Raw genomic sequence first — 15,255 nt, forward strand, 5'->3', positions numbered from 1 at the left:
TATGAGAAATACCAAATTCTAATTTGTTCTTCCTTTTTTCTGAACTAACATATTCCTCCTTTTACTCTTCCCTCTTTTACGTTTCCTCATTCAAACACTCAGAACAGAACAACCTCTATCCAGGTTCTCTGTTTTTAACTCTTTAATATTATTTGAAGACTTTCTTTTTTCTTTTTTTTTTTTTAGTTTTTTTGCCAGGCAAATGGGGTTAAGTGGCTTGCCCAAGGTCACACAGCGAGGTAATTATTAAGTGTCTGAGACCGGATTTGAACCCACATATTCCTGACTCCAAGGCCGGTGCTTTACCCACTACGCCACCTAGCTGCCCCAAGACTTTCTAAATACATTTGAAGATATTACAATTCTCAAGGGATATTTGTTTCTATTCCCTTTATTAGCATGTTAGAATTATATCATATATGAAAAGACATGGGTTTCAGAAAGTTCAGTGATTCTCTCCTTGACACATTTTTTCGGGTCCTTGGTTTTGTTTTATATTAGCTTACTTTTTCTTCAGCTTTTTAATCTTTTAATTTTTTTTCCTAGTATTTCTCACTACCTCATGGAGCCATTGATTTCCATTTGATCTAATCTAGTCTATACTACTTATTCACTTTCCAGTTCTTTCTTCAAAGGCTATTTTTTTTTACTTTTTATTACTTCCTTTTTTTTTTTCAGTTTTTGCAAGGCAGTGGGGTTAAGTGGCTTGCCCAAGACTTCCTTCTATTCTTCTAGGTATTGGTGTATTATAGAAAATCCATTTCTTTCCTTTGGATCTCAGCTGATGTCATGGAATTATACTTACAATAATCTTTTTTTCTATTGGATTAAAAAAATATTCATCCCTTAGATTTAGCTCATGAATGAGGGCTTTACACTATGACCACCCTGCCTTATGATTCACTTTTGGGTTAGGAAGGTTTACTCAACTTGGTCTTACCCTGGGTCCCTTCTCTTGAACTGACCTCACAGCTCAGGGTTTAGCCTCCTTGGATCATGGACTTTGAAGCTCCTGGACCCAGGTTGTTCAAGTCCAAGCATTCTAGAACAGAGTTTGATTGGTACCAAGCTGATTATTTCCCATGATGGTTCCCTGAGGTTTCCAAGGTCTTTTGATCATCCTAGAACTTATAAAAGGAGTCTTATTGCAGTCCTTGGTGACAGAACCTTGCAGGCTACCTGTGTCTGACCTCTAGTCATGATGGTACTCATTTTCCTAGAGGGGGTTACCTTTCCTATTGACTTTGGAATCTTGGCTGATTTTTGTGCAGTTCTTCAGAAGAAGATGTTAGGTACATAGTTTCTCATTAAAAGTCTTGATCATTTGTTTGATCTGGCATGATTCAGGTCTGCAGCCACCTTGGCCAGAATATTAGTGATCATTTCTCAAGATATTGCCTCAGAACCAGATACTAATGAAAGTATCAGTGGTAGTATAGAAAGACTGAAGATTTGGGATCCAGTCCTAGCTCTGGTCTTTCAATTTTAACCTCTAAAAGAATACCAAATAACTCCCTAATCACCCAATCCAAAAGCTTTTATCCTCAACCTCCATGACTTTCCTAAAGCTTTGACATTGTATGTCACACCTTTATTGACTGTAAAGACACTACACTCCTAGTCCTCTCACCATCTTATTGTTCCTTAATTGTTTTCTTTCTTTCACTAGCTATTTTCGTTTTCCTGAATTTTTAAATGTTTTCTTCAAGTCTCTATGCCTTTGTACATACTTGGAGTATACTCCCTTCTTCATTTCCACCCCTATTTTTCTCCAAGACCCAGGGAAATTGCCCCCTTCTATAGGAAGTCTCTCCTGATCCCTCAAGCTGCTAGTTCCTTTTCTCTCAAATTGACATATCTATTTTGTGTTGTTTGAGGAGGGTCTAATGACAGCATTCTCTTCAATTTCAGTGATGAGATGAAATGAAGCACTGAGTCATTAAAGAGTTATCGAAAGGAATTTGCAATAAGGATACAATAGCACTGGACTTTTCTGGACCTGCTACCCAACCTTCCCCTCTATAACTCTCCATATTGAAAACTTCACTGGTATGGTGACTTGAGAGATCTCCAGAAATGCACCAAGTTGGAGCAACCAGACTCTACATGGTGAAACTTTGCCCTCAAGTAATCAGAAATCTGTGTCAGAAGATCTGCCATCAAATCCTAAAGACAGCTTTGTTGGTTGTTATGGAAAACCAGTTCCAAGTGACAGAACACTAAGGAAACTTGGTCCTATAGCATGTTTGTTTCTCCAGACAAACTATAAGTTCCTTCAGGGTAGGAATTGTTCAATTTTTGTCTCTGGTGTTTGGCATTAGTATCTGGTACATTTAACCAGTATTTAAAAAATGATTGCTATACTTTCTCTTTGGCAATCTCATTGTCTCACAGATTTTTTTTTTTTTGTTTGCAAGGTAATGAAGTTTAGTGTCTCCCAAGTTTAAACTATCATTTCCATATATGTTTATTTATTTATTTTTAGGGTTTTGCAAGGCAAATGGGGTTAAGTGGCTTGCCCAAGGCCACACAGCTAGGTAATTATTAAGTGTCTGAGGCTGGATTTGAATTCAGGTACTCCTGAATGCAGGGCCAGTGCTCTATTCACTGCGCCACCTAGTTGCCCCCCAAATATTTATATCCAGTTCTGATTTCTTTTATGAATGCCAAACTGGTCCTCTACTTTCAGCTTTCTACAGTACAGTTGTTTCTCCTGATTTCAATCTTTGTGCATGTCTTTGCCTATAAACACTTTTGTTACTTGGGGTTGTCTTTGACTTTTCCTTCTTTCTAACTCTCCATATCTAATTAAAGGTTTTAATGATTCAATTTTCCTAATTCTTATAGATGTGGCATCAGTTTCTATTCTAGTACCAGCCTCATTAGATCACTCAAATAGCTTCCTCTAGGTCCTCTTGAAATTGTTATTTTCTTTATACAACCCATACTTAGAATCATTGCCAAAATAATTTTTCTAATACATAGATCTGTCTGTGTCATTTCTCAAGAGTCTACATGGTTTCTTATTTTCTACTTTATTCAAACTCCTTATCCTAACACTCAAGGCACTTCAGGTCCTACCTTTCCTTTTCAGCCTCAAATAGTTTTTCTGCCTTTCCAAAATATTCATTATATTCCCACCTCTGGACCTCTGCTCATATTGTTTCATTTGTTAGAATTAATTCACATATCGCCTATCATTTATAGCCCAAGTCAAATGTCTCCTCTTTGTATAACCTTTCCCTGTTTACAAAGAACTGTTCTGTAATTCTATAATGCACTTAGAGGTAATATGTGGAAACAACAGATCCCACACCTGGGCTCAGAGAAATGAAGGCACTTGCTTTTCCCCCTAAGGGGCTTCTAGCTCTCGATTCATGCCTAAAGATCATATTTAGCTCCTGAGGAGACTGGCAGAACTCTATAAATAGGGCTTATGCGCTTTCCCATTGTAACTGACTCTTTATGCTCCCACCCTGGAGTCCTAGGGAAAAAAAAAATCACTTAAAGCTTAGGTTTGGATCACATCAAGGATGTCCCCAAAAGGGAAAAGAAAGGTAATCAATGTCAAATGAAGAATTATTTATTAAGCACTTACTATGTTGCCAAGCACTGGGTGGTTTAGGATACCTATATATTACCCTGTCACTAAAGAATGAATGCTTAATACATAAAAGACTCATAAGCCCCAAATGATAAAGACTTAAAGCATGATAATATTCTAATTCCTATTATACTCTCCCTGGGAATTTGGTACTTTAAACATTAAAAAATTAGGGAGATTACTGAGCAACTATTTCACCTTGATTTTGGTTCTAGATTTTTAAATCTACTGTGTGAGGTTCTTTCTAGTTCAGTGGCCAGTCTTTTTTTTTTTTTGATACCTGAAACCCTTTCCAATCATTGGAAGAATAATGGGATGATAGCAACCTAAAGAGCAAGTCCTTAATTAGTTACTAGGAGAGGAACACAGCTCAGCTGCAGAGGATTGCCCTTGGTCCACAAGCAGTATAAGGCCCCTTAGTGGTTCCCAAACTAGCACAGTGTGAATTCCTCATAGCCAGAAAATATCCTATCTACATTTTGAACCTCTCCCAGTACCTAACACAGTGTTCTATGCAATCATTGTTTGCTGAATAGCATTGCTATTTCAATTTCATTTGTTAATGGACAAAACACCTGGACCACCTACATTCCAGGGTTTTAAGAAACACATTTGTTTATGTAAGTATTAAATTATTCTATAAATGCAAACTAGCATTATCATTATGACAAGAATTTTCTATTAGTATCTTTTAGTCCTGGGATCTTCTAGAAATTAGAATAGCATATATGTGTGTATGTCTATGTATATATGCATGTATGTATGTGTATATGGAGGTACATATGCACATGGGTTATAAAGAAAATTGTGGAAGGATAACATTTTCTTCTTATGTTTTTAATGTGTTCAGTTCATGGGTTTGGGGGAAAGGCGGGGGGATGTTTTATTAATGTTTTATTGATATTAGAATGGCAGAGGCTAGCCTTAACTAAAGGAGTAGAACTCTGATCTTCTGACTATATCATTTTTTGCCTTCCTCTTGCTACTACAAGTTGAAACATGGTTGGAACTAGTCCCTCAATATTATCATTGCCTCCTTTATTTTCATGAGTAACAAAAATTAGTTTCTTTTTTATATAATTATAATTTCTATAATGAAATACCATAACACAACTTTCATGTTAACAACCCCAAACATGCATATATATATCCAAACCAGGCAAAACTGGGTAAAGGTGTCACTCTAAAATAATTTTTAAAGGTAACATCAGATTTTTAAAATCTTTTTCCCCCAAGTACACGTAAAAAGGTTTTTTACAATTTTTTTGTTTTGAGTTCCAAATTCTATCTCTTTTCTCCCTAATGTTCTGTCTCTCTGAAAAAGTAAGCAATCTGATATACATTTTATGTGTGCAATCATGTAAACCATTTCTATAGTAGTAATTTTTGTATAAGACTTGAAAAAAAAAGATGGAAAGTGAAAAATAGTAAGCTTCAGACTATATTCAGACAAAGTTCTCTGGAGATGGAAAGCAAGTTTCATCATGAGACCTTTAGAATTTATCTTGGATCATGGCAATGATGAGAATAACTAAGTCATTTACAATTCATCATACAATATTACTGTTACTTTGTGCACTGCACAATATTTTTCTTGTTCTTGGCTTCATTTTGCATCAGTTCATCAATTAAGTCTTCTCAGGTTTCTTGAAATTATTCTGTTTGACATTCAACTTTGATCTATGCATGTCATGGAAGCAAATGGAAAGACTATCAGATAGCCTTCTATTGGGGGAGGGAAGGAGAAAAAAACTGTAAAATTTAAACTTGCAAAAAAAAGGGGTTGTAGAAACTACCATTGTAATAGGAAAACAAAATATATAATTAAAAATTATCCTGCTTGTCATTTCTCATAGCACAATATTAAGCTAATATGAATCAGATTTCCAAATTAGACATCATTCAACATTTATTAAATACTTATGTGTTTGGCACAGTGGGGCTAGTTACAAAGACAAAAAAATAGTACCTGCTTTCTATTGTAAAGATTCAACATGTCACAAAAGAATATATGGGATACATACAGAAGACTAAAGTGGCCCTATGAGTCGAGAAAAGGGACAGGTGCCAAGTGTTTATAAAAAACTTGTTTCCAAAAGATGACCTTATGAGGTCAGTTGAGTTCTTTCTGCTCCACCATTTTGGCACACCACTCTGTATCTTTCTTTCTTTCCAATTGCCCAGAGTCCCTTTCTATCAAACTATTCAATAGTTTGAGAGGAATAATCAAAGTAAACGATTTTAGCCAAATTTGGTAAGCTAAAGTAATAAAGATAACAGGCTTGATTTGTGGTTCAGTTCACCACCTTAAAACAAAATAATAAATATTAAGGACCTTTGTTATGACATGTACAGTGATAACCTCTGGAGAACCAAAGAAAGGCAAGAAACAGTTACTGCCATTAAGAAACTCACAATTTAATGAAGAAAATATGTAGAAACTACATACAGGTAGTATGTTTATTATATCACTATATATATTATATATAATAATAATATATAAATTTTATATATATTATAATTATATATAATTTTCACAAGGTACATACTATAATTATGAGGGATTGGGAAAAGGATTTCCTGTATTACATGGTATTTTTGTTGGAACTTAGAAGGAAGCCTGGAGATAAGGAGATGGAGAGGGAGAGCATTCCAGGCTTTGGGGACAGTCAGCAAATAATGCTTAGGGGTGAGAGATGGAATGTGATGGTTGTGGAACAGCAAGCATTGTAAGTATGAGAAGACTTAAAAAGGTTAGAAGGGGACCTAGGATATGAAAGGCTTTGAACACCAAAGTTATTTATATTTGATTTTGGAAGTTAACAGGGAGCTGCTGAAGTTATTTACTAATAAAAGCTTTCATTGTGCATTTATCACCTACAATTTTAACAGATCTATATTAAATTTTATCTTATGAACAGGTTAAAGAGGTATCTTAGGAAAAAAAAGCTCTAACATCTTTAAAAAAAGTTTTCTATTGTGATAGGTCATAGGATCACAGGTCCAGGATTGGAAAGGAACTTGGAGATCAATTAATCTAACCCCCTTATTGTACTATGAGGAAACAGGTTTAGAAACCTACTTGAGTTGTTCTGTAATACAGATAATTAAGTGCAGGATGTAAAACTGTCTTCCTCACTCCAGTGCCAGGGCTCACACAATTAGCAGCAAATACGACTTTATGTGATCATATGTAATAATATTACAGAGTAGTTGACAGAGATTGCAGAAACTGTAAATTTTGAGGGGAAACCTGTGTACTGACTGAGCTCCAATTCTTTTTTTTTTTTGCAAGGCAAATGGGGTTAAGTGGCTTGCCCAAGGCCACACAGCTAGGTAATTATCAAGTGTCTGAGACCAGATTTAGACCCAGGTACTCCTGTCTCCAAGGCCGGTGCTTTATACACTACATCACCCGGCCACCCTAAGAAAGCATTCTTTTGTTTTTTGAGCTCCAATTCTTAAAAAAAATTTATTCTGAACACAACACCAAGCACACGACATAGCAAATTCCTATTATGTATCACTTGCTTTTAAATATAGAAGTTTAATCCCTATCTTTCAAAGGAATCTTATCTGTTTCTAACTTCCTGTTATCAACATTAAAAAAAAGGCTCAATAACTTTTCTTTCTTTCTTTGATCCTCTCTATCCCCTTTCTTATTTTTCTATCTCCCACGGAAAGGGAAAAAGTTTTTGAAAAAATAAGGCATAGTTAATCAAAAAGTTCCACATTGGCTGTTTCTAAAAATGTCTTGTTTTTGTCCTTCAGCACATTTCTGGTCAAATAGCAGGTAGCAGGCTTCATTAGTCCTGCTATTAGTCAATAAACATTTATATAGTACATCCAAGGCCACATACAAATAAAGGTAAAAGAGGTCCTGGCTTTCTAGATTATCAGTTTAATGGGGAAACAAAGTGTAAACAACTTTACACAAACAGCTGCAGATAGGATGGATAGGAAATAATCAACACTACAATTAGGACCAGGAAAGGTGGAATAAGAAGTTAACACAACATTTTCAATAAACATGCCCTTTCTTTTATTTTGAAGCTGGTTTGCAAACCTTATAGTAATAATAATAATAATAATAATAATAATCTAAAAGTAATTATTCTGCAGCTAGCTGGCACAGTGAATAGGATGTGGAGTCTGGAGTCATTAAGATCTGAAGTCAAAACCAGCCTTTGATTCTTACTAAACTTAAAGTAAACTTAAACTGCAAGACACGACCCGAGGTAAATTCCTTTACTTCTGTTTGCCTGAGTTTCTTCATCTGTAAAATAGGGATAATATTAGCAACTACCTCCTAAGGCTGTTGTGAGGACCAGAAGAGATCGTAATCGGTGCCTTCCACATAGTAAGCAATGTATAAATAAAAGTAAGCATTTATTACCTTTGAGCTAGTTGTGACTAGCTTAATTTTAGAGTGGAAATTGGACTTGAATGTGAATGATTTGCATCGAGTATTACCGCGGGCATTAAGGAAGGTCACTCCTGAAAGACACCTGAGCTACCTTTCAGATGCAAATAACAGGTGAATGTTAATCTAAATTTAAAAATACAATTGAAAACCAACAGTACTACTTAATATAGGTTTATATAGAAGCATATTTCCCAAACAATTTAGAATCCTAGAACATCAGGAAAATCTAAATTTGCTTTCCTTGTTAAAATGTAGATTTCTAACAAGCCCTGACCTATCTAGGTGCTTATATTGTAAGTATTCAAACTCAACGGGCTGATAAACTAAAAATAAAACGGGCCTTACTGGGTCAAGTTGCCTTTCGACGAAAAGATGACCACTTGTGTCTAAGCAAGCTAAGAAAAGGGGGCGAAGGTTGTAGAGAATGTTTTAAAAGGCCAAGTTCGGATGCTTCTGGGACCAGAGGGGGGAGGGGACGGCTCCCGCCGCGCACTCTCCCGCCCCCTCCCCACGGTTCCCAAGAGCCGCCAAACGAGGCGAGGGCGGGCCACGTGGCGCGGCGCCGCTCGAGGCCGTCCGGGCCGCTCCGGCCCCCGACACCCCCGGGCGGCGGCCCCAAGCCCGGCCGCGCCGCCGCGCCGCCGCCGTCCAACAACAGGGCGAGGGGGCGGGCCGCCGTCGGAGCTCCGCCCCCCGCGGAGGAGGCCCGGGCCTGCGGAAGCCCCGCCCCTTCGGCCATCGCCGCCGCCGCCGCCGCCGTCCGCTGCGCCACAATCGGTGGCGGCCGCGCCCCTCGCTGCTGCGCTCGGAGCCGCCCGCCGAGGCGCCGCGGGCAGCGGAGCCAGGTCCGGCGGCGGCGAGGCCCGGCCCCTGTCCTCGGAAAGCGGCGCTCCCGCCCCCCGGAGCAGCGCCGAGGGCGCGGAAGTGACGTGCGGCGATGGCGGAGAGACTCGTTTGAATCCGTTCCCGGGTGACCCTCGCCGCCGCGCCGCTTCCTTCCGTCCGGGAGCCCGGCCGGGCCGCCGCCTCCGCCAGCCTCTGCCCCGGGCCCGCGGCGGCGGGGAGGCCGGAGCTGTAACCGGCGGCGCCGCGAGGGGAGCCCGAGCTGCGCGGAGAGGGGCGGCCTCCGCCTCCGCCGCCCGCGCTCCCGTCTCGTCTCCTCCCCCAAACATGGCAGCGGCGGCGGCGGCGGCGGCGGCCGGCGGCGGCGGTAACGGCGGCGGGCCGGCCCAGGGCGGCAGGCGCGGCCGCCGCACCGTCTTCCTGTTCGACCGGCGCGAGGAGCAGTCGGAGGTCGGGGAGCGCGCGCTGCACCTGGACGAGGGCGCGGGCCTCGCCAGCTTCCGCGGCGCCGTCTGTCAGGTGAGGCGGGCGGGCGGGCACGGGCCGGCCGGGCCCTAAACCTGTCACGGGCCCGGGCCCGGGGAGGCGCACCGCGACCCTCGCGGCCCGGGAGGGGATGGAGGGGCCCCCCAGCCCCAGCCGTGCCCGGCGCCCAACTGCACCCCGGCCTGCTTAGAAGTGGATTGGGGAAAGCCCTGGCGCTCCCACCGCCCGGGCCGGCTGGTTTGTTGGTTGGTTTGTCCGTTTGTTTTTGCCCTTACACTTGGAAGTTGCTAAATCCCTCCCGGGGACCTTGGCCACGCCGCTTCTGAGTGATGCTGGGCTCTTGGGGCATCCGCATCTCCACCAGAGGTCTTACGAGGGAATGCTCCAAAAGCATGGCATTCCTTGGGAAGAACTTTAAGCTTAAAACTTTTTTGTATTTCCATAACTTTCATTTTCTTTTTTTTTTCAAGTTTTTGCAAGGCAAATGGGGTTGAGGCTTGCCCAAGTATTAACAGAACTTTTAAAAATAACTTGTCTTTTTAGACTTTTGAGGGAGTTTTTTTTTCATCCCAACATTTGCCTACGATAGCAAAAGAGGATTGTTTTGTTAAGATGTTAATAAATGCCAATTGTTTGATGGGGCTTTATGAAAGCTTATTAAAACTATTCAGGAATTTTAACTCTAAAGCACTGAGCTTTATGGGATAAATTCTGATGAGGCCAACAGTTACTGTAGAAATCTATTAAGACCAGGATTTTCAGCAGCCATTCTCCCACCACCTGGTAATTTACTGATAATACAGTAAAAAATTAGTAATATGCACAGTCCCTTGATCAGTGGAATTTACTCTTTCATGGTCTGGTAAACATGCATATGCAATTAAGCACTCACTGAATAAATTTTATTACACTATTATAAGTATTTTGGGGAGAAGTTAGTCTACAGTTGCCATGCTGCTAGGTCTCTGCTTTCAAAGAGCCTTACATTCTAAGGGGAGACAACTTGTAAATAACCAGATAGAATCAAAACAACTATATACATACCTGTGTGTATATATGTATATGGGAGGCAACTTGTAAATAACCAGATGGAATCAAAACAATATATATATGTATGTATGTATATATATGTATATGTATGTATGTGTATATATATGTATATGTATGTGTATATTATATATATATATCAATGGGAGACAACTTGGAACCAAAACAACTATATATATATATATATATATATATATATATATATATATACATACATACACATATATATATGGGAGACAACTTGTAAATAACCAGATGGAATCAAAACATACACACACACACACACACACACACACACACACACACACACACATATCAATGGGAGACAACTTGATGGAACCAAAACAACTATATATACACATTTTATATACATATATTATACTATATATATATATACACACACACACAATATTGGAGACGTGTAAATAACCAGATGGAATCAAAACTATATATGTGTATATATATGTATATATATGTATATATATGTATATATATATATATATTATATATATGTATATATACATATATATATATACATATATATATATATATATATATATATATATATGTATGTATGTATGTATGTAGGGGACAACTTGTAAATAACCAGATAGAATCAAAACAAATATATATATATATATAATATAGGTGACAACTTGTAACCCAGATAGAATCAAAGCAACTGTATATATATATATATATATATATTATATATATATATATATATATATGTATGTGTGTGTATTTACATGTACATGCATAACTACCTGCATGCAGACATACAGTAATTTGAAGGTAAATTGAGAGGGTAAGAGACCAGTAGTTGGCAACTATGGTGAGATTTAAGCTAAGTCTTGAAGGAAGCTATGAAAACTTGAGAAGTGGTGAGAAATATACTCATTTCAGACTTGGTAGTGCAAAATCAAGAACTTGAGAAATAGGTTCTTAAGCAATGGGGGAATTAACAAAATAGACTGGATTATTTTGTTGTTTTTAGTCATTTTAGTCTTATCCGTCCAACTATTCAGGACCACAGCCCCATTTGGGGTTTTCATGGTAAAGATAGTGGAGTAGTTTGCTATTTAATTTTTCTGCACATTTTTTTAGATGAGTAAACTTTAAGGCCAACAGAGTTAAGTAACCTGTCCAGGGTCATTCAGAGGTTAGATTTGCAATACATGACTCCAGATTGGATCAAAGCATGCATTAAGGTATAAGTAGATTGGAAAACAGAACAGTAGGGGGCCAGATTGTGAGGAGTTTTAATGCCAAGCATAGGAGTGTATAGGAAATCTGTGACTAGAGATTAATATAGAACCATTGGAGTTTTGAGTAGGAAAACTTTGGCAGATAGTGTAGGACAGACTTGAAAAAATGGGAATAATTAGAAAGCTATTTGAAACAGTTAAGGTATGTTTTTTTTTGTGTGTGGGGGGAACTTGAAGAATTAAAGGTAGAAATATCATTTGGATATGGTGGTAAAGGGGTAATAAGTGAGAATGAGATCTCAAGGATAGTACTTGGTTGTCTGCTTCAGTGCTTGGGAGGATTAATAAAGAAGTTTGGAAGATGGTAGGGTTCTTGGGGAAAAGATAATGAATTTTGTTTTGTACATGTTGAGTTTGAGATATTGAATGACTTATTTAGTTCCAGATATCTAATCAGTGATACTGGACTAGAGCTTAGGTTAGAAACTAGGGTTGAATGTATTTTATCTGAGAATTTTTTACATAGAAATAATTGAACTTTTAGGAGCTGATGACACCACAAATGGGGATGGATAGCATAGAGGGAAAAGAGAAGGCCTAGGACAGAACCTTTGAAGGGGAGGTAGGATAGTAGTTGGCAAAGTAAGGCAGAATCAAGTGAGCGTGTTTTAAGGTTGAGGAGTAGATATAGTCAGTGTTTTACGAAGTAGGGAAGGAGATAGCATGTAAGTAGAGTTGGTATAATTATTGCAAGCTGCTGGAGAAAAGAGATGAGACATGGGATTTAAGGGTACAGGTAGAGGTATTGGCTTTCAGAAAGGAAACTACTCATCATAGATTGGAGTTAAAGAGGAAATAAATGAATTATCATAGTGAGTTGAGGCAAAGAATAGTGAGCTTTTTGTGAATTATCTAATTTTTTTTCCTGTGACCTATAAGGATGTCATTTTGTGAGAGGGTGGAGGAAGGAGAGATATCTTGGGAGACTGAAGAGAGAATACAAAAATTTGAAATAACTGTTGTGGAGAGTCCATTAGGGAGGAGTAAGAGGATTGCCTTGATCTTTTTGGACCCAGTTGAGATTAGATAACATAAATTTATAGTGGACCTAGTAAACTTTGTTTTCTGATTTCTTTTAGTTTGGTTCAGATGCTTGTGAGGAGGTTATTGGTTGGATTAATCCAAAACTAGTTTGTGATAAGACTATTCAAGAACAGGGATTAGTGTAGAATGTATCTGTTTTACTAAAGGGTCACAATGGGGAAAACAAAGTGTTTGTTACTATAGAGTTATGGTTCCGGAAACAGCTGAGGGGTAAAGGGAATGGAAGTGTCATGGTAAGGACAAAGAGCAGACTTAGATAAGGTTAATAAGGCATATGGAATGATGGAAATGAAATATGAACAGATAAAGGAATTTCAGAGTGTAGTAAGGCATAGAGAAAGATGAAATGGTGTAAGATTTTGTTTAGATAATATAGTTTTAGAGATCATGAATACAGAAGTAGAAAACTTGTTGATGACAGAAGTATATATTTTTGAGGTAGAGTGGAGGAAAATAGGTCTTGTGAATTAGGTAGAAAAAGGAATAGGGAATAGTATTTTGAGGGAATATCAGCATTAAAATGCCTTATGAAGGCAGAAGTTGGGATGGAGAGAGTCCTTGGTGTGGGGCAGAAACTGAACTCTGAATAAAGGAAGTACAATATTATGGTAGTAGAGAGATAATCCTCACTAGAATCTGTATTAGGTGATACCTAATTGGATATTGAACCTGAAAGAGGAGAGATTCTTGAGTGGTGGTAGTAGAGGGAAGAGGGTCTAGAATGTATTCTTGGGAAGTAAGGGTTTTTTGACAGTGGATAGAGGTGTGAGGTACGACATGGAAATTAGAATAGTAGTGACAGACTTTGTGTCATCAGGAAGGAGCCAGGTTTGAGTGAGTGCCAAAAATGGAAGGAGTGAGAAAGGATAAGTTTTAAGATGACTGGAATTTTGTTAATTATGGATCATCCATCATTCCAGAGTTGTAATTGCTCTAGAAGGTTTGAGTAAATCTGGAGTGGGACATTTGAGGAGGATGGGAAGGTTGAGGAGGTGAGAATAAGAGAGTGGTTAGTGGGGGATGAAAATGGGAGAATGAGGAAAAGGATTTGTACAATATTTATCTGGGGCATCATATTCAAGTGACAATATAAGTGGTGAGAAAGTCTGCTAACCATTGAGGAAAAATTAGTCCAGGCAGACCAGTATCAGTGACTGGAGAAAGATTCCTTCAGAGAGGCAGGCAGGTGATTACTGTTCAGGGTTCTTTCAGGTAAGAATGGCAGTAGCAAGAGGAGGTCCAGGGAGTTTCAGAGCCCTTGCAGGAAGCAGAAGATGGAACTCTCCAAGATATGGGAGAAGGCCTTGAGAGAAAGGCTTCCACCATTCTTGCTGTTTTTTCTTTTATCTTTTCTGAAAATATCTAATTCTGTACTTACGGACTAATACTTATCTAGAGGAGTGGAGTTCTTTGGCTGTCTTCTGGAGGCACCCTCGATCATTACATTGATCATTCTGTCTTTCACTGCCCTTCTTTAGAGTGTTGTAGTCATTGTATTTTTCTTTTGGTTCTGCTCACTTTATTGCATCACATCATACAGTCTTCCCAGGTTTCTTTGCATCTATTCTTTGCTGGACAGCTGGAGAAATGTTTGCATTTTAATTTGCATGCTATGTTTCTATAAATGCAACATTCCATAATCATAATATTGATAACCATACTGATAACTCAAGTTTGTATTAGATTTTTTTTAACTTGTTGTGTCAAACTGTTGTCTCATAAAAACTGTTTTCAGGGAAGGAGAAATTATACATAGTAGACTAAAAATATAAATATAGTATTATATAAATTAGGGAAGAAAATATTCTAAAGAAAGGGGTAAAAAAGGAGCAGCTAGGTGGTTCGGTGGATAAAGCAAGGGCCCTGGAGTCAGGAGGACCTGGGTTCAAATCCGGTCTCAGACACTTAATTACCTAGCTGTGTGGCCTTGGGCAAGGCACTTAACTCCATTTCCTTGCAAAATCCTGATGGCGGGGGGGGGGGGGGGGGGGGGGGGGGGGGGGGGGGGGGGGGGGGGGGGGGGGGGGGGGGGGGGGGGGGGGGGGGGGGGGGGGGGGGGGGGGGGGGGGGGGGGGGGGGGGGGAAGAAGAGCCTGTTGTTAGTATTGTCAAATGCAATAGAAAAATGAAAGAGGAAGAAGATGGAAGAAAAACAGTTTTTGTAATTAGAAGGTCACTGGTTATTTTTGAGAGAATAAGTTTTAATACTTGTTCAGTCTAGTGTATAGAGTAAGGAAATACAGCTAACCACCATAGGCTATACTTCATAAGTTAAATTAAACTTTTTTCAATTAACAAGCATTTACTTTCACTTCATCTCACCCCTTCACCCTGGGGCAAAAAAAGAAAGCACTTGTAAAACTCACATATACATATATATATTAGGATTTTGCAAGGCAAATGGGATTAAGTGGCTTGCCCAAGGCCACACAGCTAGGTAATTATTAAGTGTCTGAGTCCGGATTTGAACTCAGGTCCTCCTGACTCCAGGGCCCTTGCTTTATCCATTGCACCACCTAGCCGCCCCCATACATACAT

At 39.2% G+C, this 15,255-nt stretch overlaps 1 protein-coding gene across 1 annotated transcript in view; it reads left to right on the forward strand.

The window, feature by feature from the left end:
- The first annotated feature begins 8,484 nt into the window (after window positions 1-8,484).
- The window catches only part of SMCHD1 (structural maintenance of chromosomes flexible hinge domain containing 1), a 155,326-nt gene continuing 148,555 nt past the window's right edge, over window positions 8,485-15,255 (forward strand). Inside the window, exon 1 of the mRNA XM_074200685.1 lies at window positions 8,485-9,392. Within this exon, the coding sequence (XP_074056786.1) occupies window positions 9,201-9,392 (192 nt within the window). The 5' untranslated portion in view covers window positions 8,485-9,200. The remainder of the gene's footprint in view (window positions 9,393-15,255) is intronic.

This window comes from Macrotis lagotis, chromosome X (genome assembly GCF_037893015.1).
Source record: "Macrotis lagotis isolate mMagLag1 chromosome X, bilby.v1.9.chrom.fasta, whole genome shotgun sequence".
Classification (NCBI taxonomy): Eukaryota; Metazoa; Chordata; class Mammalia; order Peramelemorphia; family Peramelidae; genus Macrotis; species Macrotis lagotis.